At 39.4% G+C, this 24,348-nt stretch overlaps 1 protein-coding gene across 1 annotated transcript in view; it reads right to left on the bottom strand.

Annotated features, from left to right (window-relative positions):
* Tshr (thyroid stimulating hormone receptor) overlaps nucleotides 1-24,348 on the bottom strand; it is a 130,949-nt gene that overhangs the window by 52,212 nt on the left and 54,389 nt on the right. Inside the window, exon 2 of the mRNA XM_036206450.1 lies at nucleotides 5,444-5,515. Within this exon, the coding sequence (XP_036062343.1) occupies nucleotides 5,444-5,515 (72 nt within the window). The remainder of the gene's footprint in view (nucleotides 1-5,443; nucleotides 5,516-24,348) is intronic.

Genomic DNA, 24,348 nt, shown 5'->3' with positions numbered 1-24,348 from the left:
TTCTGAGAGGCACTTCTATGACATTTGGGAAAAAGGAACGACTAACATAGTCATAACAGAGAGTCTCAGCCCTGAACATAGAATTGATCGTTTGTCTTAAACTGGACACATTGATGTTCAAGACCATCCCAGGATCATTGATTCAGGGTTATGAGGGCTGGACCAAGCACTTATATTCTTTGAAAAGCTTCCTTGGTAATTGTAACTAAGTGATGCTCTTCATAAGAGGGGCAGTCATTGTTGTCTGTTACTATTCTGGTGGCCCTGTGCTGATTGGAATTGTTTATTCTATAAACAAACAATCTTTGATTTATCAGGTTTCCCAGCCCTTTGTCCTTTGTGGCTAAGCAGCCATACATAAGTTGTTTTGATCCAAACATTATCTCAGAACATTTTTCATATTCAAGTGTGCAAGTGGAGCAAAATTCATTCTGAAGACTGGCAACTTACTTCCCTATGCTTGCCTCACAGCCTTTGCCCCACGTTTCCCACTGAATTTTCAGAGGATGCTCATTCTGCCTACCGCACTGAACAGAAGTTCTGGTTTCTCTAACTCAGGGCTTGTTATAGCTTAAATATAGGAATTATTTATTCACTGGGATTGAAGCAATGACTATTTCATCCCATTTTTATTTTTTAAAAATCAAGACATCATCTCTTCATTGCATGCCAATGTTACTCAATTACTATGATGACTATACAATCTATTATAAAATTAGGGTGCTTTTCTCCTATTGAAACATTTGCCAGAATAACTGCTGGAGATCTTTAATTTACCAGGCAAACCTAGGGTCATCTTGGTGATCTCCACTTGCCTCCCCTGAGATACACTACAGCTTTAACTATTATTACTATATGTATACACAGTATATATATTGAATATTTACTTTATGTCAGGTATCATTCTGGGCATTAATAAAACAGACTTGTTCCTTAGCTTCAAGGAACTCACAGAACTGGGAGATGCAGACTATCAAGGAGGATTAATGCAGCAAGTATTAATTAAGTGCTCAGAAGGTACAGGAAATCTTAGACCGATAAATCCAGTGCTGGCTCCCTGGGGGATGCCTCATTGAGACTTTCAAATCTTCACGAGTATTATCTATTTCTTAGTTGCTCCGCCTCCTACTGCCTATTCTTTATTAAATAATATTTTGAATTCTGGCTGTTCATCACCCATCTTAGCAGACAAACTTCTTCCAGAAAAGATTGAAACCGGAGACAGAAATTCCTTGAATTACCCACCAGTAACTTTCCCGTGACAGTGGAGGAAGGGACTGTTTTCTTACATCACCTAATCCTGTTTGGCTGTGATCTTCTCCTGCCTCCTCAAGGACCAGAAGCTCTTAAGGTTGTTCTTGTTTCTCCCTTTAGCATCTCCCATCCTACAGCCTTCCTTTTGTATTTGAGTCTGTTTTTAGAGACAGGGTTTCTCTGTGTAGTCCTGGCTGTCCTGGAACTTGCTCTGTTCCAGGCTGGCCTCTAATCCATAGAGATCTACCTGTCTCTGCCTCCTGAGTGGTGGGATTAAAGGCGTGCGCCGCTGCCACCACCACCACCCAGCTTGAGACTTTTTATGACTTCCAAAAATCTCAGTCTCTACTCACATCACTCCCCTGAGCCTGTACATGCCAAGAACATCCAATATTTCTTATTATACCTTGCATTTCCCCCTTCTTGTAGGCATTCTTTCTATCTGAATAAGTATCTAATTTACTTTATTATGTTTTGGATCATTATCTGTTTCCTCCCAGTTGAATATAATTTTAGAGCAGTAAGTACACATAGCTGAAGTGGAATAAATACTTGTTGACTGAGTAAAAAAAATATGTCTGTGTCATATGTTTGCAGAATATACACATACCTCAAATGCCACATGCCGCAAACAGAATTCCTAACTTACCATTTATCCTCCACTGCAAATGGACAATATTTTTCTTTTCTATACCAATTAATACACTTATTAAGCACACAGATCTCCCACAAAAAATAGGATACAATCCTTAAGTCAATCGCTTTAAACTCTCCCTCATTTATTTTTCAAATAGTTATATCTTTTTAAATCCTAATTAATCCCTGTTACTCAATTTTCTTTCCCCTTTCACCATGATACTACACCAGTCTATTCACTAGCTTTCTGTTTGCACTTTGACTCTAATTTCAACCCATACCCACAGCACAGCCAAGAGCTTTGGAAAGTAAACATTTGAGCATTTTGCTTGCCTGCTTAAAATCATCCAATGGCTTAGTTCTATAGAAGACTTGATATTCCTTCACACAACAGGAAGAAAAGATCCTGTTCTTGACCATTTCTGGTGTGTGTGTGTGTGTGTGTGTGTGTGTGTGTGTGTGTACACTGTCTTTCTATTTTTCAATTTATTTATTAGGCTTCCTCCGTGGCTGAAATTCCAGCCCCAATGTAATTATTTTAATTCTTCAGAAGGCTCAGACTTTCCCCTATTTCATAATGATCTTCCCCCTACTTTTGGCTAGCTGGCACGAATCAAAGGTGAGGTGCTGTTCTTCGAGCTTTCCTCAGCCCCTTCTTCTTCCTCCTACTCAGAAGCATGTCTCATGTGTGAGTTCCCACAGTTTTCAGTATCTGGCCCCATCATGATGCTTATTACTTTAATGGAAATGAAATGGAAGACTCTGTGAATGTTGTCTACTGTTGATTTCAGGGCATTCTGTAAAGTATGAGGCAAGAGTAGGGCTCCATAAATATGTGGTGAAGGTGTGAACAAAAGAATAGACAAGCTATTGGGGTACCAAAGCAGAGACACCAAATACATAGTTGTTTAAGGAACACGAGGGCAAATGAAAAACCTAGAGGGGAATTTGAGGCATGCAGCTCACAAGAGGCTGAATGACAGTGTGATTAAAAGGAGAAGAAATGGAGAAAGGCAGCCTGTTTAGTTTGGATAGACTGAATTTGGAGTACTTGTGCGACTTCAGAGTGGTGATATTTGGAGTGATGTTCTAATTGCAGTCTTGAACTGTAGGAGGGAGACAAGACCTTTGATATTTGTTTATAAATAGCTACAGTAGGTGACAGCAAAGCAAAAAAAAAAAAAAAAAAAAAAAAGGGAAGTATTGACTGAACAAGAGTAGAGAATAGAGAAATTAGAATGCAATGCATATGGAAGAACTAGCCATGTCAACAATAAAACAAAATGAGACTCCAGGAAAAAGAGACTGAGGAACAGTAGTCAGGGTGAGAAAAGAAGAGGGTTAAGGAAGGGTTATCATATCATTTTAGTTTTAAGCACATATTTTTAAATAATTATTTTCATCTTATGTATATGATATTTACCCACATGTATGTATGTGCCTTTTGTCTGCAGAGGTCATCCAGTACCATAGAACTGTATAGACATTGCAAACTGCCATGTGGGTACTGGGGACTGAACCTGGGTGCTCTGTAAGAACAGCAAATGCTCTTAACACCTGAGCTATCCATCCAACCTTGTTTTATTTGAAGCAAGAATACAAAAAAGGTAGGCTGATTAGCAACTGCACACATGTTCAGTTAGAAAGGTTTCTTGGCCTCAGTGCCACTGACAATTTGTACTCAATGACTCTTTACTGTGTGACCATCTAGGACAGGGGAGGATGTCTCCCACATCCTTTACCTCCACCCTTTAGAGGCCAGTGGCTTTCTCCTCTTCAGTTTTGGCAAACAGGCAAATGTCAGAGTTGATTCTGGCTAAGAAATCTTTGAAATAAGGCAAAAGATGTTCAACACATAGCCATAAATGGAATAAATCGAGCTAGGAACTGTCCAGGTCACTCCTGGTATTATTGGCTATGCTTGAGTTAACCTGAACTGCCATTAAATGGGACAAATACCTCACTCATTTCATGTGCAGACTGTGGCAATGCAAAGTCCCAAAAATATCTCTTACATTCTAAAACACTGGAATTTTTGCTGGATATCATAGTCAAAGGTGATAATACAACTTGAGATCACTTGAGATTTAAGACCACTGGTGTACTGTGTCTTCAACCTGTTTCCCCTGGTTTAAGAGAACAATGTCATCATCAACTTGACCTTCCTTTGGATTTCCTATGTAGTCAACTTTTGCAACCCAAGCCAATCCATAGTAGTAATCTTAAGTTATGTACTCTTCTATGTCCCGACCCAGAATACCACATGTGTGTTATTTGCTGAAAGCAGAAAATACCAAAGTTGAAATCAACTTCCTAAAACCTACCCTAAAGTTAAAAGCATCCATTTATGGATATCGGTTGATTAACAATGGTGGTTTTTTGTTTTTTGTTTTTTTTGTTTTTGTTTTTTTATTTGTTTTTTGTAACTGTTTGTTGTCTGAGTCAGCTGGGATCAGTTGGAGTTGGCGATTTGATCCTTGTAAAACTCTGTCCAAGATTTCTGTAAAGAGTTCCATTTCTTCCCCATTGATGGTTTCTATCCTGTCCAATAAATACAGAGCAGATCGGAGAGGGACACACAGAGACACAGACAGACAGATATACACCACACAGCAGAAACACAGAAGTACACAGATGGAAGACAAAGGCACAGGGGCTGATTAATACAGTCTCTAACCAGGCAGAGATTCAGACTCAAGCAGCAGATAGACAGAGGTGGGCAGACACAGGGAGCATGAAGTAGAAAACTCAAATTTGAACTTGCCCTTGGTTAAATGATTTTAAGGAGGAAGCACTTTTATTTCTTTCCTTAATGGGACACCAATGGATTATTGGTGACTCAGAGTTAATCACTACTGGCTATAAATCTACACACAGACAGTGATTGTCAGTCTAATGTGTGAGTTCCTTTTCTCATCTGTCTACTTACCATATCTCTGTTTTTAAGGCGTAGAATTGTTTTTAATTCTTTTTTTTTTTTTTTTTTTGGTTTTTTGAGACAGGGTTTCTCTGTGTAGCTTTGTGCCTTTCCTGGATCTCGCTTTGTAGACCAGGCTGGCCTTGAACTCACAGAGATCCACCTGGCTCTGCCTCCCGAGTGCTGGGATTAAAGGTGTGCGCCACCACTGCCCAGATTTAATTCATTCTTAAGTGAGAGAAATCTGAAATGATTGGTTGCATTTGTGACAAAGTGTAAATGTTTATGTTTTATTAGTGGTGGAAATGAATCAACAAAAATCAAGGATGAATGGGTAAGAGAGACATAAATTGTCTGGGGATTCTCAGCTAAGGCTTTTGGAGATACTGAAATACACAAAAATGGTGAATTTGACATGACCGAACAAATTTAAATTTGCATTAGACTTAAAAGGATCAAAAAGCAGAGAAGTAAGTAAGCAGGTAAGTATCACGTATAAAAATTTCAAATACATTAAAAATGCAGATGTCATTGACTTACGCAAGTGCAATAAAAATTGCTTTTTTTGACAGAGCACATTTGGAAGGTAGTATGTCACAACTGCAAAGTTCTCTGTATACTAAAATAATTACTTACATCCTGGAAATATTGGGCAGATTTGAAAACGCAAGACTGGGGATGGTCTTCAGGTGAGTCTCGATGAGCTTCCTAAGGAAAAGACAGTCACAATGGTTAGAGTTCTCACCATTTGTGTTTTCTAGTAACTCACCTAATTACAAAGACTCCCTTCTCAGAAGCGTGGTGACCTTTACAACTCAAACAAAACTGACAAAGCCATCATGTCTCCTCCAGTAACATAAGAACTGAGGGGGTTGGGGATTTAGCTCAGTGGTAGAGAGCTTGCCTAGCAAGTACAAGGCCCTGGGTTCGATCCTCAGCTCCAAAAACAAACAAACAAACAAACAAACAAAAGAACTGAGAACGTGAGACTGATGCAGAAAATGAATTCTCCAACATCATCTATGGGTTGGCAGTGGAGTAATATACTTTGTCTAACGCTACACCGCATTTGCTCACTGAAAAGGAACACAGTGTGTCCCTATGGGCTGCTCATGAGAACATCAAGTCTACTGCAGCTGGATGATAACTGATGACAAGCTAATGCTTTCCCAGAACCATACGTCATCTTTATTGGACCTGCAAATTGAAGGTATGACATTCCCAAACTTTCCTTTCTGGGACTCCTCATCAAGAAGAAAGCATCTTCAAATATTTCGGTATGATTCTTCATGTAGGTGTTCCATTTTTTGACTTCCTTTCTTTACATAGTGATTACTTGAATAGAATCCTGTATGGAAAAGGTATTCCCAGTGTCCCAACCCACTTTGCAAAAAGACAATGATGTGGCTCATTAATCATCTCTGCCCATGTCTGATTTTTGCCCTTGAACATTGGAAATCACACATTAGTCACTTGCTGACTTACATATAGATAATAGACTAATGTAGTGCATCTTTCTTTCTAGATTGCCAGATTGTTCCTCTATGATCTTTGTTTCCTCTTCCTCTTGTTCTTTCTTTTCTTCCTTTCTTCCATCTATGCTTTCTTTGGACTGCTTCCGTTAGTGGTACTTGAAAAATGTCTGGAACATGCTCTATCAAATCGCCAGCAGGCCAGCTTAATTTTTAAAAGGACTTAGGAACTTTAGTGAAATCCAGGGTAGGTGAATGAAAGAAGTAGATTTTTTTTTAACTTCTTCTCAACCTCTGAGTATTTGACTATGAAGTTCAATGTTGCTTTGATATTAAGAAATCACACACCTTTAATTCCAGCACTCGGGAGGCAGAGGCAGAGGCAGATGAATCTCTGAGTTTGAGGCCAGCCTGATCTACAGAGTGAGTTCCAAAATGGCCAGGGTGACACAAAGTAACCCTGTTGCATAAAAAAAAGGATGGAGAAGGGGGTGAGGGGAAGGAAGAAATTCAGTGTTTGAGTGACACCTTAATCTAGCTGTGTGGTATTTTTATTTGTGTGTTCATTACAATAATAAAATTTTTATTATTAAAGGAAAGAAATTCAGACCCCATAAATTGTCTTCACTTGAGGTTATATCGCCTTAACTAGGATGATTAAAAGCTTATTGATGCAGATCCAGGATTCTGGAGCTAAAAAGATATGAGAACAACTTGTTCTATTAAAATCTCTGTGTAAAAATTGGGCCATGCAGAAGGAAAACAAAGGATAACATGCACACCTGTTGGGTATCACGAAAAGAGGTTGAGTTTCTCGAGTCTGTAGGTGGTCTCATAGAGCGGCATACAGCAAACATTCTGAGGGCCTCCTTTCATAAGATTTCACATTGCTGGCGGGATATGTGGGCCTAAACTGCAACTTTCCCTGACTAAACATTGGGGCACTTAGCCTAATCCAAAGCGGAGAGACAGGTCAGGTTTGGGGGTGTACATTTGTAATTCTAGTATCCAGGAAGTGGGGGCAGGACAATTGTAGTTTTCAGCCCAGCTGGGGTACATATTGAGAACTGTTCAAAATAATAATAATAATAATAATAATAATAATAATAATAATAATAAATAAGATTTTAAAATAAGTAATATATGCCAAATTAAATGGGAGTTAGAATAAAGTTGAAATGGCTTTTAGCCGTTTGATGAGGAACAGAAATAGCATATAAGTAAAATTTAATATTTTTCAATTAAAACTCAAATTGTATTTATATACTTTCCTGGAGAGAGAGAGAGAGAGAGAGAGAGAGAGAGAGAGAGGGAATTATGTATATGTGACTGTGAGTTTATGTGCACCATGTGCATGCAGGAGCCCCTGGAGGCCAGAAGGGGGTCATGGATCCCATGGAACTAGACTTAAGGTGGTTATGAGCCACCATGTGGGTGTGAACCTGGGTCCTTGCAAGAGTAGCCAGTGCTCTTATTAACTGCGGATCTATCTCTCATCATACCTGTTTCTTAAAGTATTTCTTTTCTCAAGCACAAAACCTTGTATAAACTTAAATCTGAACAAGTCATTCTTTCTTCTGTGTCTGTCGGCTTCTATCTATTTCTGTCTGTTTATCTCTCTGTCTCTTTTACTCATACACATGTAGGTACAGACCAATACAGACCATATACTTTAGAGCAGTTGTCTTAGTAACAATACAGTAGGGTCGGTAAATCTTCTAGGAGAGTGAAGAGAGTGATGCCAGCCATCTTAGCAGACAATGAAAACAAATCGCCGATTTTCTGAGTGAATTTAATGCAGTGATAATCATAAAACAGACTGACTTCAATAACATTAAATGACGTGTCAGAATGAAAAACGATCACATCAATCCAAATTCAATAACAATCCAATTTACAAGTTTTTGCTGTGCATATTCACAGTAATGTATAGATGAAATGCAAAAGCACCTCAACAACTTTTAATTCATTTATTTTTACTTTTAATGTAAATAGTCTTGTTACCTCCCTAAAATCATCTCATATTTGCGTATACTTGCTTTCTTTTCTAATTTGAAAAGTTTGATGAACTCCAACAAACACTTCGAAAGGATGGCTTCCCAATGCTTATCCAGACATCTGAATTTCTTCAGATAAAGATAAAAAAAGATAGGTGAAACTATGCCATCTACTTAATGAAATAATGAAGATACAATGTCTACACACATGTCTCATATTCTGGTTTTTGTCTTAATAAGACAAGCCTGGAGACCAAGCTGTGTCTTGTTCTAAGTTGCTGTCCTGTGCTAAGTTCTATAGGTGGGACAGTGGCTTTGGGCTGGGCCTTGCCCTGGCTCCACTTTGAGTATAAATGCAGAGGGAGGCTGACTGTACATCCTGATTGTGCAAATAAATGGTCACCACCTGTCCAGAATGTACCACAAGGCACAAGGTGCTAACTTATTCACACAAGTAAAATAATTACCCTCATGCACATGCACACGTGGCAGCACACTAGGAGCATGTGAGCATATCAGAAAAGCCAGGGCCATGAATTTACTGAACACACCAGATATAATCTCTCATTTATGACCATAAAAGGAGTGCCCTAAGACTGAGTCATAGGGGACAGTGACTTGTCACCTGGTCACTTGTGAGCCTTATCCAGGACAGTCACCACAACGATGGATTGTTGCCTCCATCCCCAGGCCCCCAGCTTGAGGGCAGTTTGTTTTGCCCACTTCAAAGTGACCCTCCAAAGGTCTTCTTGATCAGGAACTGCATTGGATAACTCTCTGCCTTCAGCAGCACTGAGCCTGCTCTGCAGTTCACAGGACTTCTGTGGACCATGAAAACTGTGTAACCTATTTGTAACCATTCTTCAACCTTAATGTCATTGTGAGAAGTGGAATGTATGATCTGAGAGTTAATATTAGTAATTTAGATGGGAATAAAAGCACGTTGATCTCCAGTGGCCACATTATCCAGCGAAAGCAGCTCTAATTGCTGAGTTATGGTCAACAAAACAGATCTAGTTCATGAACATATAAATTCTGACACCATGGAGAGGTAGGTTGACTTGCCCATCTGTATCTGTGAAATGGCACATTCACAGTGTGAGAGTGTGCGTGAAAATTCCTGAAAAGAACCTGTGTCTGCCGGTGAACAAAAACCTCCTGGAAGGAGTTTCTGTGTCTGCAGAGACTGGTGGACCAATTGGAATTTCAATACTGCGGAGAGATTGGAATTTTGCCGGTTCAGAGGCTAATTACAGCCATTCCTTGCCCCACTCTGTATCTGAACGAATGCCTCGTGGTAGTAAACAAAAACCTCTTAGAAGCTATTAACTTAGCAGAGCTCTATCTTTCACCAATGCAAGAGCTAAGAATGGCGCCAGAGAGCATCTTGGGCCTATAGAATAGCTCCCCCATCTCATTGTACCTGCCTCTCTGGTACCCACCAATGGATTTTCAACTTGCTTTGATATATGACTTTCTTTGTTCTTTAAAACTTTAAGGGTTGGGGATTTAGCTCAGTGGTAGAGCACTTGCCTAGCAAGCGCAAGGCCCTGGGTTTGATCCTCAGTTAAAAACAAAAACAAACAAACAAACAAACAAACAAAAACTATAAAATCTTTATGAAACTGCTGCCACATTGGAACATGGGTAATTTAGGAATTTAGGTAAATCTGGGTTCCTAGGTTGCTCATAATGGCTCCACAATAAACTCTCTCTCATTCTTTTTGAAATGAGAGCTGTGATTTTTAAGTCCTCAAGTCAGCAAAGGAGCACACATCCCTGAAACATGCGGATTCCTTGGTGACATCTAATTATTCCTCTAAGCCTCAGCAGTATTCCCAGGGAAGTGGCTACACTGTGTGTCCCAGTTCACAGCTGGAGCTCAGTGGCTGGACAGTCTCTCCATTGCCTACATTCCCAACAGCTAACTTTTTATTCAAAGAATCTTCAGACACCCTGATTACAGCTTTAGGGGTAGGATAAAGCAAAACAAAATTAAAAAAAAAAATCAAACAACAACAAAAATCCAAGAATGATTACTGATTAACCAAAATATTTTATCTTAATTTCAGAATATATTTTGAGTATTTGTGGAGAAAAATGTACATATGTACTTTACACCAAAAGTGTTAGCAAAACTTCTGGATATTTCTGTATTATATAAAAAACCAACAGCAAGCCATTTGTTTTTGATGGAAATATGCAGGTGCTGAAGAATTAGTGCTTTTCATTTGCCTCTGATGATTTAGAATAAATTCAACAGAAAAGATCAGCAAAAACAAAAAGTTTCTTCTAAAATAGAATTAAAACAACTCTCAGGACCCTTACTTGCTGCTCATAGTATGAGTGTTTACTATCGATGATTCAGCATTAGCGTCATGTATAAACTCACTGGGAAAAACTTCACAGCTACAATTTCATATCCTCAGTGAATTTTGTAATTGCATAGTTAAGTTGGCAGTAAGACAGAAATTATAAGTGTGAAGAAATATAAGCTGATGATGCAATTTAAATGTAGTTTTCTACGATATAATGGATGGCCACTGAACATGTAACAGAGTCAATTGTTTCCTTAGGGCCTTCTTCTGTGAATCAAAATTACTATGAAAATAACTCTATAAAAGGTTTCAAAATGGAGTCAGGAGTTGGTTCTGCATCAACTGCACCATTCCATTTGCTGCCTGTGAAGGACCAAGCTAGCCACTGGCCTAATGGTCACATTGTCCATCTCTGGCTTTGTTTTTGTCTCTGGTACCTTTTCTTTGGAGTCATCCTCTCGGGCCTGATGGGTAAGCATATTCATGACAAGAGATGGAAATGACTGGGGCCATTGCTAACTTCACAAAACAAGTTACCCTCACAAAGGAAGGTATTTATCTGTCACGGTGAGGCTGCATTCTTGAATGAATCACTTTATGGGAACCAGACAGAGACCCTCCACGAATAAGGATCCTTCAGCTCATCTTGCAGAACCAAAAGGAAACAATGAGCTAGACCATACCTGATCAAGAATGCATACTTACACACACTGTTCCCCCCTCCCAGTCCATCCAGTTCTTCATGAGGCTCATGTTAGTGCCTCAAAATGAGTTGGAGGGTCACCAAACCCCTTTAGAGTCTCCTCTTCCCAATGTAACCATGCCGACTAAATCTCTTTTCTCCATTACTGTTCTTGACTTGGTGTGTGAAGGCAGCTGGCCAAACCGAGCTCATTGGAATTCCCGGAGGCAAGGCTTTTGATCCACTGCAACAGTAACACTTGGAGCTTGAACTTTGGTCATAGCTCTTGGTCACAAATATTTGAAGTGACCAGAATTACAAATATGTTGTAGCCAAAGGCTCAAAATGTGCATACAGAGGTTTGGGGTCTCTTGTCTTACAGATGTTCAGAAGTTTATCTGCTTCTCCTGATAGTCCAATTGCCCTTTAATTTCCTGTCCTCCCGATTTCTTGGGAACACCAACTCAGAACCATCTGAACGTGTAAGTCCTGAGTCATAATTCCTAAGGGTGATAAACACTCTTCTAACCTTTGTGTTTCTGAGTTTAAACTGAAAGCTATGGTGGAGGTGCTGGGGGCGGATCTTGGTTTGTATTTCTCAAATGTCTGCATATTGTAGATAAAATGCAGAACAGAAATCAATGGAAAATGTCATGGCTCGACCCATAGATTTTGCAAATGAGGATTCAGTTTAAAATGGTCTTTTTGTGTTTGAAGAAAATCCAGCTGATGCTATAGAGGCAGCTGACTTGTACCTATGTTCCAAATAAGAATGGTCTGTGCAGTCAGACTGTTCATAGGAATCTCTCTCATAGGCTCACTTTACTGAGCAAGCACACAGAGGCAGGAAGTGAACTTAGATTTTTAGTTTAGTGAAGGTGGCGACTCTGTCTTTCTCTCACTTGGCTGGGATTTGGCCTCAAACATTCTTTTGAGATTGGTCAGTTTTAAAAAGAATTAGTGCTAAGAAAGTGAAGTGGGGGGGGGGGGCTGGAGAGATGGCTCAGAGGTTAAGAGCACCAACTGCTCTTCCAGAGGTCCTGAGTTCAATTCCCAGCAACCACATGGTGGCTCACAACCATCTGTAATGAGATCTGGCACCCTCTTCTGTATACATAATAAATAAATAAATCTTAAAAAAAAAAAAAGAAAGTGAAGGGGGGATGGACCAATTAATTCATGCCTAGAACATAGCAGGGCCTTAAAAAATTTAAAGGTTCTTACAGGGGTGAGGAGGTGGGGGAGCATAAGACATCTGCATGAAAGTTATACATCGGGCTAGAGGAAAAGATTTGAATTCCTTGTTGTAGAGGTTTGAATGATAATGGTCACATGGTCCATATGTTTGAATAATTGGTCCCCAGTTGGTGCAAGGAAGTACAGATGTGTTAGAGGAGGTGTGTCACTGGGGGAAGGCTTTCGGGTTTCAAAAGATTTCTGCCATTCCCGGTGGACTCTCTATCTGCCTGGTAGTTGTGTCTCAAGATGTGAACTCTAAGCTACTGCTCTCCCACAGTTCCTGCATACTTGCTACCATTCTCCTGGCCATGGACACTAACCCTCTCAAATGCTAAACCCCAAATAAAGCTTTCTTCTATGAATTGCCTTGGATATGGTGTCTTATCACAACAGTGGAACAGTAACTAAGATACTTGTCTTAAACACAAGTTTTATAGTATTTCATAGAAAAATACTCATATTTAATGGTTCTTCCACAGAGAAGCTATGAAGTTTGTGTGTTCTCTCTGAAGGTGCAGAAGTTATCAGCCATGAGTGAAATTGGCAGGATGAAGATTGAAAGGCATACAAATTCACAAACACGGAAAAATATGGAAGCCATAGAAGAAGTACAGGACTCCAAGGAGGTCTCTTGGAGAGGCAAGGTCAGGGGTTATGGTGGGGTAAGGGAAGGTGTCTCCTAACACGAAATAGCAGCTCACACAGTGCCTGGTAGTGGGCGATGGTGTTTTTGGATTAGGTGTGATCTCTAATAATCTTCCTGTGAGTTGCTAGGCAGCAAAGGGGGCCTCACGAGCAAGCCTCTGCTTGAAAACATGGTTGTTCCACTGATTTGGGTAGAAGTAAATGTTATTTACAAATGAGCAGTCTTGTGTGTGTGTGTGTGTGTGTGTGTGTGTGTGTGTGTGTGTGCGCGCGTGCGTGTGTGCATGCGCGCGCACCTGTGGGGGATTTGTAGCATGAACCTTAAAAGGTCTTATTAATAAAAAACATTCAGGAGCCAGATTTTGGGGTAAATGCTGAAAGATCAGAGAAGCAGAACAAGCCACAGCTAACCTCATCTTGACAACTTCCCAGCCCATCCTGTTTACTCAACTGGAAGCCTCTGAGTCCTCATCCAAATGGATCTCAGCTGAACTGCTGCTAAAAGCCTAAAATCTTAAAAAGCCACTAGTTCCTGGATTTCACACCTTGTATACGTTTCTGCTTCCTGCCATCATTTCCTGGGATTAAAGGCGTGTGTCACCATGCCTGGCAGTTTCCTGTGTGGCTTTGAACTCACAGAGATCCGGATGGATCTCTGCCTCTGAAATGCTAGGATTAAAGGCGTGTGCCACCACTGCCTAACCTCTATGTTTAATATAGTGACTATTCTATTCTCTGACCCCCAGATAAGTTTATTGGGGTGCACAATATATTAACCACAGGAATTTAAGTTGACCAATGCTCCATGTCACCCATTGCAATGATAAAAATTTGAAGTACAAGTGGATGTACACAGCTGAGTCTAAGGATGTTCTTTGGAATAGCTAAGCCTATGCAGTCTGGTCACAACAGTTTTCTCATTTCTTATTCACATGGCGTATCTTTATCTATTGGCAAAGAAGCTAAGAATATTCTGTGATTCTCTATCAGATTTATTTGTTTAATAGCAAGGTCTGCATCCCAAGGCCTTTCTGTGTATTCAGGGCTGTGCCAATCTATCAACCAGTATTAAATTAGTCTATATGAACACAGAAAGTATTGGCAATAGAGAGAGAGGGAATTGGTACAAATAATTCATATAGATATTATGAAGTTGGACTAGACAGTGTTAGTGCAATCTCAATGTGACATTTATCATAATTTGCCTGGGGTTTATTTTGTGAGATGAAATTCTTCATGGTGAATATGTTTTAATGTGCAATTTCAGTATCCTGTGGCAAGCTGTGTACCAGTCATGGGGTTTCAGATCAGGACTGCAGACCAAGATAGATCATGCATGCAAACACCTGGGATGATTTGCATATAGACTACTTTTAAATAAGAATGAATTTCAAATCTGTATTTTGCTAAACTTTTTTTTTTTTTAATGCTGGTAGGAGAGTATGATTTCCATGCTGTGGTTGAACTATTTGCTAATAATATAAAAACTGCAGGAGATGGTGTAAAGTATAACATTGCAACTTAAATGGAGCTATAGATCACTAGGGATTCAAGTGTGCCTGTGAGACAGGATTTTGGGACAGACAGAGTTTCCTTAGAAAACCAAGCAATAATTCAGTAGGTTAGGGCCATCAGGGGAAGAACTATTCTTTCACAACTTGTGGGTTATGTCTCCAGGTTGCTGAAAATATCAAAATTTTATTTCGTCATTAAGTGTAACATTTTTATTAAAATGGTTTTCTTAGTTATTTACATTAAGAGATGGAAATGTTAGTGCATGTGTTGCAGGGTTTACAGATTCAGCCTCACACACCTGCCACCACCTTGCCTGCCTCCGGCCAGGTAGACCTGCAGTGACACTAACTAGATTCTCTCCTGTGTAGCTCTCTAGACCATATAGACAGAATCCATTAGGGTGCTGTGTGGAGCTTTACAACTAGTCTCTGTGTCTTAGCCACTTTTCTATTGTTGTGAAGATACACCGGGACTAAGGCAACTTATAAAAGAAAGCATTTAATTGGGGGCTTGCTTACGGTTTTGGAGAGTGAATCCATCACCACAGGAAGCATGACAGCAAGCAAGTAGGCATGGTGCTGGAACACTAGCTGAGAGCTTACATTTCATTTACAAGAAGGTGGCAAAGAGGGAAGGAGAGATGGCCTGGCTTGGGCTTTTGAAAGCTCCAAACCTCCCCCCACTTCCCCCTCCCCACCTCCCTCCAATAAGGCCACACCTCCAAATCCTTTCTAAATAGTTCACCAAGTGGGAATCAACACACTCAAATATATGAGCCTATGGGGGCCATTCTTATTCAAAGCACCCCACTCTGGCTCTAGGGATATACCTAACTCTAAGGCATTACCTAATGATAATCCAGGTATATTCTAGCTAGAAGAAATTGCTTTTGAACTAATCCATAAACATGTCCATATTTCTAATCCAAATTGTGGAGATTCAAATGGTCTTGCTACCATACAGGACTATACTTCTCCTACAGGACTAGACTATATATTCTCCTATGGTGATATTTTATTTGTGCTGAAATGTGATTTTATTTGTATGTTAATAAATAAAGTTGCCTGGGGGTCAGAGCTAATAGCAAGTCATTTAGCAGAAGTCTGGCAGTGGTAGCACACACCCTTAATCCTGATGACATGACAGGCTGATCTCTGTGTGTTCAAGGATACAGCCAGCATGGAGACACACGCCTTTAATCTCAACACCAACCATAGAGACCTGGAGGTCTGTATAGACAGGCAGTGACGAGGAGGTCATGTGGTTGGGTTTGTAACCAATGAGAAGGCAGAACAGAAAGTCAATAAAATGACAGACACACAGGAAGTAGGTCTCTTTCTCAGGAGAAGGACGGCAGCAGGTGGTAAGAAGGCGGTCTCAGCTTTTGGCTACTGCTCTCTGATCTCTGGGCTTTTAACCGTGCATTTGGCTCTGTGTTTAGAATTACATCTATATTCTCCCAATCAATTGCACTCTGAAATCTTGTATCTGTTTATCTCTGTTCCTTTAGTCTCATGCTCCTTGGTTCAGGTCCTTCTTAAACTAGGAATGGGGTCTTCTGGAACACTTATCAACTAAATATTACAAAACTATAAAATTTAAGAAGGAAATGTGTATTATATGTACTAGCACATTTTTCATAACTTTATAGTTATCATTGTGTCAGTGGTTTGAACAAGAGTACTGATCTATGTGGTATGAAACTTCTCCAAGGAAGAAGTTATTTTGGTGTTTAGGTAGAAGCTCCACTCCTACCTATTGCCATCCATAGTACTGGGTCATATTCTGCATGCCACTGGAGGAGAAAGATAATCACCAATATTACTCAGCTCCAAACTCTGCAACCTCCAACAGTGACCTGCCCGTAAGACACTCTGGGGCAATAGTGGCACAGATGTTATGGGATTTACCAACTGCTTTAAAAAACGGGTTCAAGTCCCACTCCATGAGACAGAACCCATACCTGATACTGTTAAAGTGGCCAAGACCTTAGACTAGACTGCTCATTGGCCTTGGGGGAAACTTAATATTATTCTTCTGATAAAAGAATATAGCAATAAAAGGACTCCTAACCACATACTGTTAATACTCATAGACCTGTGCCTTGTTCAGTCCACATCAGAGGATCTTCTTCTAGCAGTGGATGGGAACTAACACAGAACCCCACACCTGAACACTGTGCAGAGAGTAAGGGACTTGGGAGCACTTAGTCATAAATGTCTTCATCAAACTCTCCCCTCAGGGCTCAGGGATCTATGAGAAAGAAAAGACAGAAGGATTGCAAAAGGCAGAGGTGACAGATGATGCCAAGAGAACAGAATCTTTCAGATACAACAGGGCAGACTCACATATGAACTTACAGAGACTGTGGCAACACATACAATACATACACATAGTGCACAGGTCCAAGCCAGCCGGGGTCTCAGCACTGAGAAGGGGAAGTAGACATGGGATTCCAAGAAGCTATGTGTAGTTGATGCCCACAGACAAAGGGAAAATCCATTTTCTCCAACGGAGTGTCACTGAGTGCATCAACCACACATCAGGGCAGTCCCTAAGCCCCAAACAAACTTAGTGCTATTTCTGTGGCCTTTTTGTTGCATTTTGCTTTGTTTTGTCTTTTTTGTTGTTGTTGTTTGTTTGGTGTTATTGGTCTCTTGCTTGTTTGCTTTGATTTTTATTTTTGTGTTTCTCTGTTGCTTGTTTTTGTTTCTTGGTTTTTGAGACAGAGTTTCTTTGTGTAGCCCTGGCTGTCCTGGACTTAGTCTGTAGACCAGGCTGGCCTTCAACTGGGAGATCTGCCCCTCTGCCTCTTGAGAACTGGGATTAAAGACATTCACCACCACTGCCCTGTGTGTGTGTGTGTGTGTGTGTGTGTGTGTGTGTGTGTGTGTGTGTGTGTGTTTTAAGAGAAAACAGAAAAAGAACATAACGTCAGGTTAAGTAGGGAGGTGGGTAGGATCTTAGAGCAAGTGGAGGAGGGGAAAACATGACCAAAATATGAAAAAAATACGAAAAAAATGCAATAAAAGGATAAATCTCCAAGAACTGATTTCAGGTAAGATCTGAAGGCTTCTGTTTATTGGGAGGGTCTGAAGGGTCTAGAAATGGTGGCAAAGGGGGCATGGTCAAGGCTTTCTAAATTGAAATTAAATGAAGAGTTGTGATAGTGTCTCCCCTCTTCAGCTAGATATTCTGTGATGGCAAAGTAGACATGAAAGTGAATTCAACTGTACAAAACCCTGATGATGATCAGTAATGAAAATGTAGGGGTCTTATCTAAAACGGTGTCCTTCTGGACATCCTGGCACATGCTTGTAAACTCAGTCTTCAAAAGCAGAGGGGAGAGGATTGTAAGTTCATGGTCAGTCTCATCTACAGCGGCTAGCCTGCACTGAATAACTTCCTTTCTCCAAAGCAAATCAAGGGCTGAAGATGTTTAGTTGCAGAGCCTTTGTTTAGCCCCCACAAGACCCTGGATTGGATCTAAATAACAATAATAACAACACTGTTCATAGCTACAGCTGGCATTCTGTTTTCTTCTAAAAAATGGCAGTGTTGGCTTTGGCACAGTCTTAACATCCCCCCTCCCCACCCCATACTCACATATTCTTGGCAGTTTGAAAGTTTACTACCTCTTGTTAAAATTTAAGAGCATTGCATTTGAATTATATCCACAGAGAAGAGGCTTGTCTCAAGGATCTTTCATCACCCATCAGCACAGTGAGCAAGATATTCAAGAGAACATGCATGTATTTATCATCTATATGTGTTATTCAGAGGCAAGTGGTTGAGGAAGTGGGTAATATGTGTTGTTGATTGTTGCAACTGTTGTTATTTGGGACAAAAATAATTTTATTTTAAAACGACAAAGAAGAAAGTTCTTATTCTTAATTTGCATTTTAAGTGTTAACAAGTCTGCATAAATTAACTTTTATTACTGTTCTTGCGTTTCAATTGTTTGGCATTAATCTCAAACCACATGTTCATCTTACCCACATTTCCAACTGCTCTTTAAGGCATGCATGCAAATTCAAGTTTCTGTTTTCTTTCTGGCAGAAGAACTTCCTTTAATGTGGTTTGATTCTCTCCCCACTCCCTTCCTTCCTCCCTTTCGCTTTTTTCCTTTTAAACACAGTCTACTGGCAATGATTTTGCTAAGTCTTTGCTCATTTAAAGGAGTTTCTCTTCAGCTTTCATGGAAAGATAGCTTCACCAGGCATTTAACAGTCTAGAAAGGCAGACTTATTTTCTTCCAATGCTTTAAATACGATTACATTTTAGTTCACGTGGTTTTTTGACAACATGTTTTTACTCTTGGTAGACAACAGGATCATACAGTTTTTCCTGGCTACGATTACAGCCACTTTATACTGATTTATAGCAACTCAATTGCATATACCCCATTATAATTCTCTTCACATTTATTTTTTTTTAGATTTTATAGAATTTGTGAATTTAGAATTACCAAATTTTGAAAAATTTGGTTTGTGATCAGTCTAAGCTTTTTCCTTTATTTTATTTCTTTCTCACCTTCTTAGGGTTAGTTATGTGGATCTGGGTGGTGGTGTCACATGCCTTTAATCCCAGCACTCAGGGAACAGAGGCAGGCAGATCTCTGTGAGTTCAAGGCCAGCCTGGTCTACAGAGTGAGTTCCAGGACAGCCAGGGCTACAGAGAAAAGCCCTGTCTCAAAACCAACCAACTAACCAAACAAAAAGATCTAGTTTTGTGTAAGTTAGGTCACTAGATAGATATTACCCAGATCATCAATGCATCTTTAATTTTTTTAAAGATATAATATTTTTATTAATTCTTTTAGGATTTCAAACAATATGTTTGATCATATACACCCTCTACTTCTCCAGCTCCTCCCAGATCCATCCTCATCTCTCTAGTATCTCACATAACACCACAACTTCATATAATTTGAAAAAATAACCCCAAGAGTCCAACTTGTGCTACCCATATACTCACAAATTGAGGCTTTCCTTTGGAGTATGGTCTACCTACCAGGAGCTAAACTTCTAGAAAAAAAGTGGATTCTTTCTCCCTAGATGCTATCAGTGGTCCATAGTTCCTTAGAAGTGGGAGCTCAGGAGCCCTTCCTCCACCATGCTAGAATCTAGTCTAGCTCATTAAAAATTCTTTTAATTGCCAGGCGGTGGTGACGCACACCTTTAATCCCAGCACTCAGGAAGCAGAGGCAGGTGGATCTTTGTGAGTTTGAGGCCAGCCTAGTCTACAAAGCGAGATCCAAGAAAGGTGCAAAGCTACACAGAGAAACCCTGTCTTGAAAACAAAACAAAACAAAACAATTCTTTTAATCACATTTATTTTATTTATATATGTGTATATACATACATGTGCACAAACACCACAGCATGCATGTGGAAGTCATAAGAAAACCTGTAGAAATTGCTTCTCCCTTTCTTCGTGGGGGTCCCAGGGATAGAACTCAGGTAGTGAGGCTTGGTGGCAAGTGCTTTTAGCCACTGTGCCATCTCGTAGGCCCTCTTACGGTTTTTTCAGTCTTTTTCCTCTTTACGTTTCATTTTAGATTACTTTCAGTTCCTAAGTTTCCAACTTTTGATTAATTTTCTTTCTGTAGCGTTTACTTCTCTAAATCCTATCTATGTTTTTATTTTATATACTACTAATCTTAGTTACTTCACTTGAGTCTTCTTTGGAGTTTCTGTTTGTTTTCTCCTTATCATAGTTATTCTTTATTTTATTATGGTTAGGAAGGCTTAACACAGATGTTCTGATGTCATGGTTTGTGAAGTCATCGCCATCATCTGGGCTTGTTGAAATGTAATGGCATTTTCTCTTACTTGAGAAACAGACTTTTCTCTTCTTTTGATTTTTACTCCTCCTAGATAGAGAAGTAAGACAGTATGATAAACGCCATTGGGAGGGGGCTGTCTGAGTTAGATGGACACAAATCCATCTCTCTTTGAATTGGGGTTGCTCTGACTTTTGGTTGGCCTCAGCAGGTTTTAGGAGTGAAGTTATGGGATTTTGAGGTTTGATAAGAAGCCATGCTGCTTCTGTGAGAGTCCCTTGGGGAATTTCTTCTGGGAGTTTGGTTCTGCTCTGTTGGTGTAACTACCCAGAAACAGCCATGCAGAGAAACCGCAGAGGAGCTGCCAAGTGCCACCTGAGACTGGCATTCAGATGAGTGTCACTAAGGCTGCCAACGTGTAAATGAAGCCATCTCTGGCTCTCCAGCCAAGGCTACTGGTCACATGAATGCCACTAAGAGAATGCTGTTGATACCATGAGAACAAGCCCACTCTCCTTCACAGCACAGAAGTAAATGTAATGAGGTAGCTCTTATTTAAAAAATAACGCTACATTTTGGAGCAAATTCTTATGTGGTAATAGAGAACAAAAATGTCCTTTATTCAACATTATTTACATAGACAGTTTTTGCATTTATGAAATGACTCATTGGACTTTGAGCTTTCTGAACCATTCAGAAAATGTATAATTCATTGAGTTTGTTTTCATTGTGTTTTCATCACCAGAATGGTGATGGCAGAGGAGAGATGGTATTTATATGCTTACTTTTAGAATGTCTACTTGGAAGAAAGGAAGAGACTGTATATATGATGGTTTTCTTTCATTAGATTAAAAAGTGCTTAGGATATATATTCAGTCTCCAGATACAATTCAGTCTCCAGATACAATGTGCATAGTTTTCCTGACTTTTTTTGAAAATCTTTTGTTTAATCAAACACTTGAAAGCACCCCACAGTTAGCCAACTGAATATTGTTTAGTTGTCTGTAATTTTCAGTTTTCCTAGTCTTTATAACATCTCTTAAAATTCTTCCCCTGCCACTACAAACATGAGGGAAACATTGTTCATTCTTGATCACTAAGCAAAACAAAAGGAGGGAGGGAAGAAGGGAGGGAGAGAGAATTGAAATATCCAGACCAGGGAATGTAAATAAAGGATGGCACATTCGCTCAGTAAAATAGCATTCTGCCATTCAAGTTTCTCTAAAAGTTATCTGAAAAAAATCAGATGACTAATTCCTTCCAAGGCACAGCTGTAGGATCACAAACTAGATGATGCTTAGTTGCCTGTACAGGTTAGTTTCCCATTTCCTTCACCCCTGCAGAAAAAAGAATAGATAGGTTTTCAAGATGGAGACTTATGCAGGGAATCCTGGGACTTTTGATTCTGTAAAAGGAAACCTGGAGCATTTTCTGATTATTTTATTTATCCACACAAGTAGCTAGCATCCCCTGCTTCTCCGAACACTTCAGCTTTCACAGACAGGCCTAAAAACTTATGATGCTATAATTTTATATAAAAAGGCAGCAGATAGGCATGTTCCTTAGGAAAGACTTCCCCTCTGTCATAAAGGGAAAGTATCATCTGCAAAGTGTTCATTGATTTGTTCCAAAGTGTTCAATATTTGTTCCAACATATTGCCTACTGGTAATCTTGATTATAACGAAAAAACATGACTGTAAAAGCACTGTCGTGGTCTGAAGGAAAATAACCCCCATAGACTCATATGGAATGACATTATTAGAGGTGTGGCCTTGTTGGAAGAAGTGTGACACTGGGGGATGGGCTTTGAGTTTTCAGAAGCCCAAGCCAGGCCTAGTGGCTCAGTATTACTTCCTGCTGCCTGAGGATCCAGATGTAGAATTCTCAGCCCTTCTCCAGCATCACATTTGCCTGCATTCTGCTATGCTTTTTACCATGATGACAATGGGCTAAACCACTGAACTGTAAGCCAGTCCCCAGTTAAATGTTTTCCTTTATAAGAGTTTCTGTGGTCATGATATCTCTTCACAGCACTAAAACCATAACTAAGACAAGCACATTTCTTACTACAATCCTCTCATTTAAAAAATAGCAAGGAAACCATGATTTTACATTTCGAATGGAGTAATCTAAATGAGTGGAATGTTTAGATTCATCGCCACCTGGAAGGCCATTGTTGGCTCCATTCAGAAACGCTTTTATATCTTATAAAGTCCTTTTCTGAGTGACAGCATTAGGCTTAGATAACCTGATTTCACAAGAGGGGGAGATCATTGATAAAGTCAATTTAATTCACATTTAACTCTGCTTGATTTTTCAGTGGAGCTTACATTTGCCCTAATTCATTAAGAAAGATAGAAAAGATGAATAACAACATACTTCATATTGTATCACAATTCATCTAGAATTCACTTTCAGTATTCAGATCCAAAGCAAAAACTTCAGACTTTTAAACAAAATATATTTTAATGTGACAACCTTGAGCTCCACCCTTGAAGTAAAATAGTAAACCTATTATTAAAAGTATTGCATTGTGTATTCCTTTTTTTTTTTAATTAAGTGAGGATCAGTGTTCTATGGTCTCTTGGTCAAGAAACAAGGGGGACATGGAGCATGCTCCGTTCTGCATGGGTATCAGACAGCAGGCAGAGGAATAGTCCCTGTAAAAGCGATTTCTTTTTCTTTTTCTCTTCAAGGGCTCTTAAGGGTTCATGTTGGAATGTCAGTGCCTTGTGTTTGTTGTTGTTGTTTTTAGTTTTTTTTATTTTTTGTTTTTTTTTTTTAGACCAGGAGTTTGTATTCACCACCCTTAGTTACCTTCCATGTTGTAGTAAACATGCCCCCCTTGTGGTAGGCACTAAGTTTCTGTCAGCAAGGGCTGCTATTCATGACAACATCAGCTTTCTGTCCTACTTCTGCTGATCTCAGTAATTCCTAAAACATCTATTTTCTATGTTGGGTCACAATGAAAACATATTTGGAGGCAGTTCTAGTGAATTATTTTTATACATTCAAGGTTTGGAGGTTCCAGACAGTGCTTGGGAGTCTCAGTGAACTACCTAACAGATAAACTGTTAAGGATGTAGAGTCTCTGAGTATGTTTTTGTAAAAAAGGCCGTTATTATTCCATCCTCTTTTCTTTAGGAAAAATATCAAATATCTTGATCAGTTCACAAGTAACCCGGTACCCCAATTTAAGAAAAGTTTCCCAATTTAAGAATGGCTTCATGCTCATTTCTGCTAATGCTGGAAAATAAACTCAGGGCTTTGCACATGCTAGACCGGTATTCTACCACTGTACTATTTCCCAACCCCTAGAGATAGTGTATTTCCATAAAATATACATAAAGGAATTTAGAATAATTTGAGGTTTTTTTCTCACGTTTTGAAACCTAAACCAAGTTATCCCTGTTTTCACTTTTCTCTCCATCATAATCCTAAGTAATAGTTAATATTCTTTAGGAGCTCTTACGACCCAGAGTCTAAGCTAGTGCTGTTACATGCATTTTCTTACTTAGTTACTCCCATGATAGCATGAAGTAGGCGGCATGATAATGTACATCTTTTAGACTAAGCAACTGAGAACTAAAAAAAGTTAAGGACCTTGTTCAAGAATTATAAAATTCCAGATACACATGTAGGTATACAGACTCATGAAGACATAAACATTAATAATCTTGACATATTGCCTCTCTGAAGATACTCTGTTTAATAATATTTATGACTACTTTGTATTAGAAAGCTGTATCTAGACTATAAAGAGGGGTTATTGGCTTATAACAATACAAATCAGAATGTCTTTCCTTTTTTAAAATCCCTCCTTCCTCATTTCCCTTCTTTCTTTTCTGCCTTCATTATATGATCTGTTCTCTTGGTTAGAAATTTAG

The sequence above is a fragment of the Onychomys torridus genome, chromosome 14 (genome assembly GCF_903995425.1).
Source record: "Onychomys torridus chromosome 14, mOncTor1.1, whole genome shotgun sequence".
In the NCBI taxonomy this organism is placed as follows: domain Eukaryota; kingdom Metazoa; phylum Chordata; class Mammalia; order Rodentia; family Cricetidae; genus Onychomys; species Onychomys torridus.
This window is presented reverse-complemented; position numbering and strand designations above follow the sequence as displayed.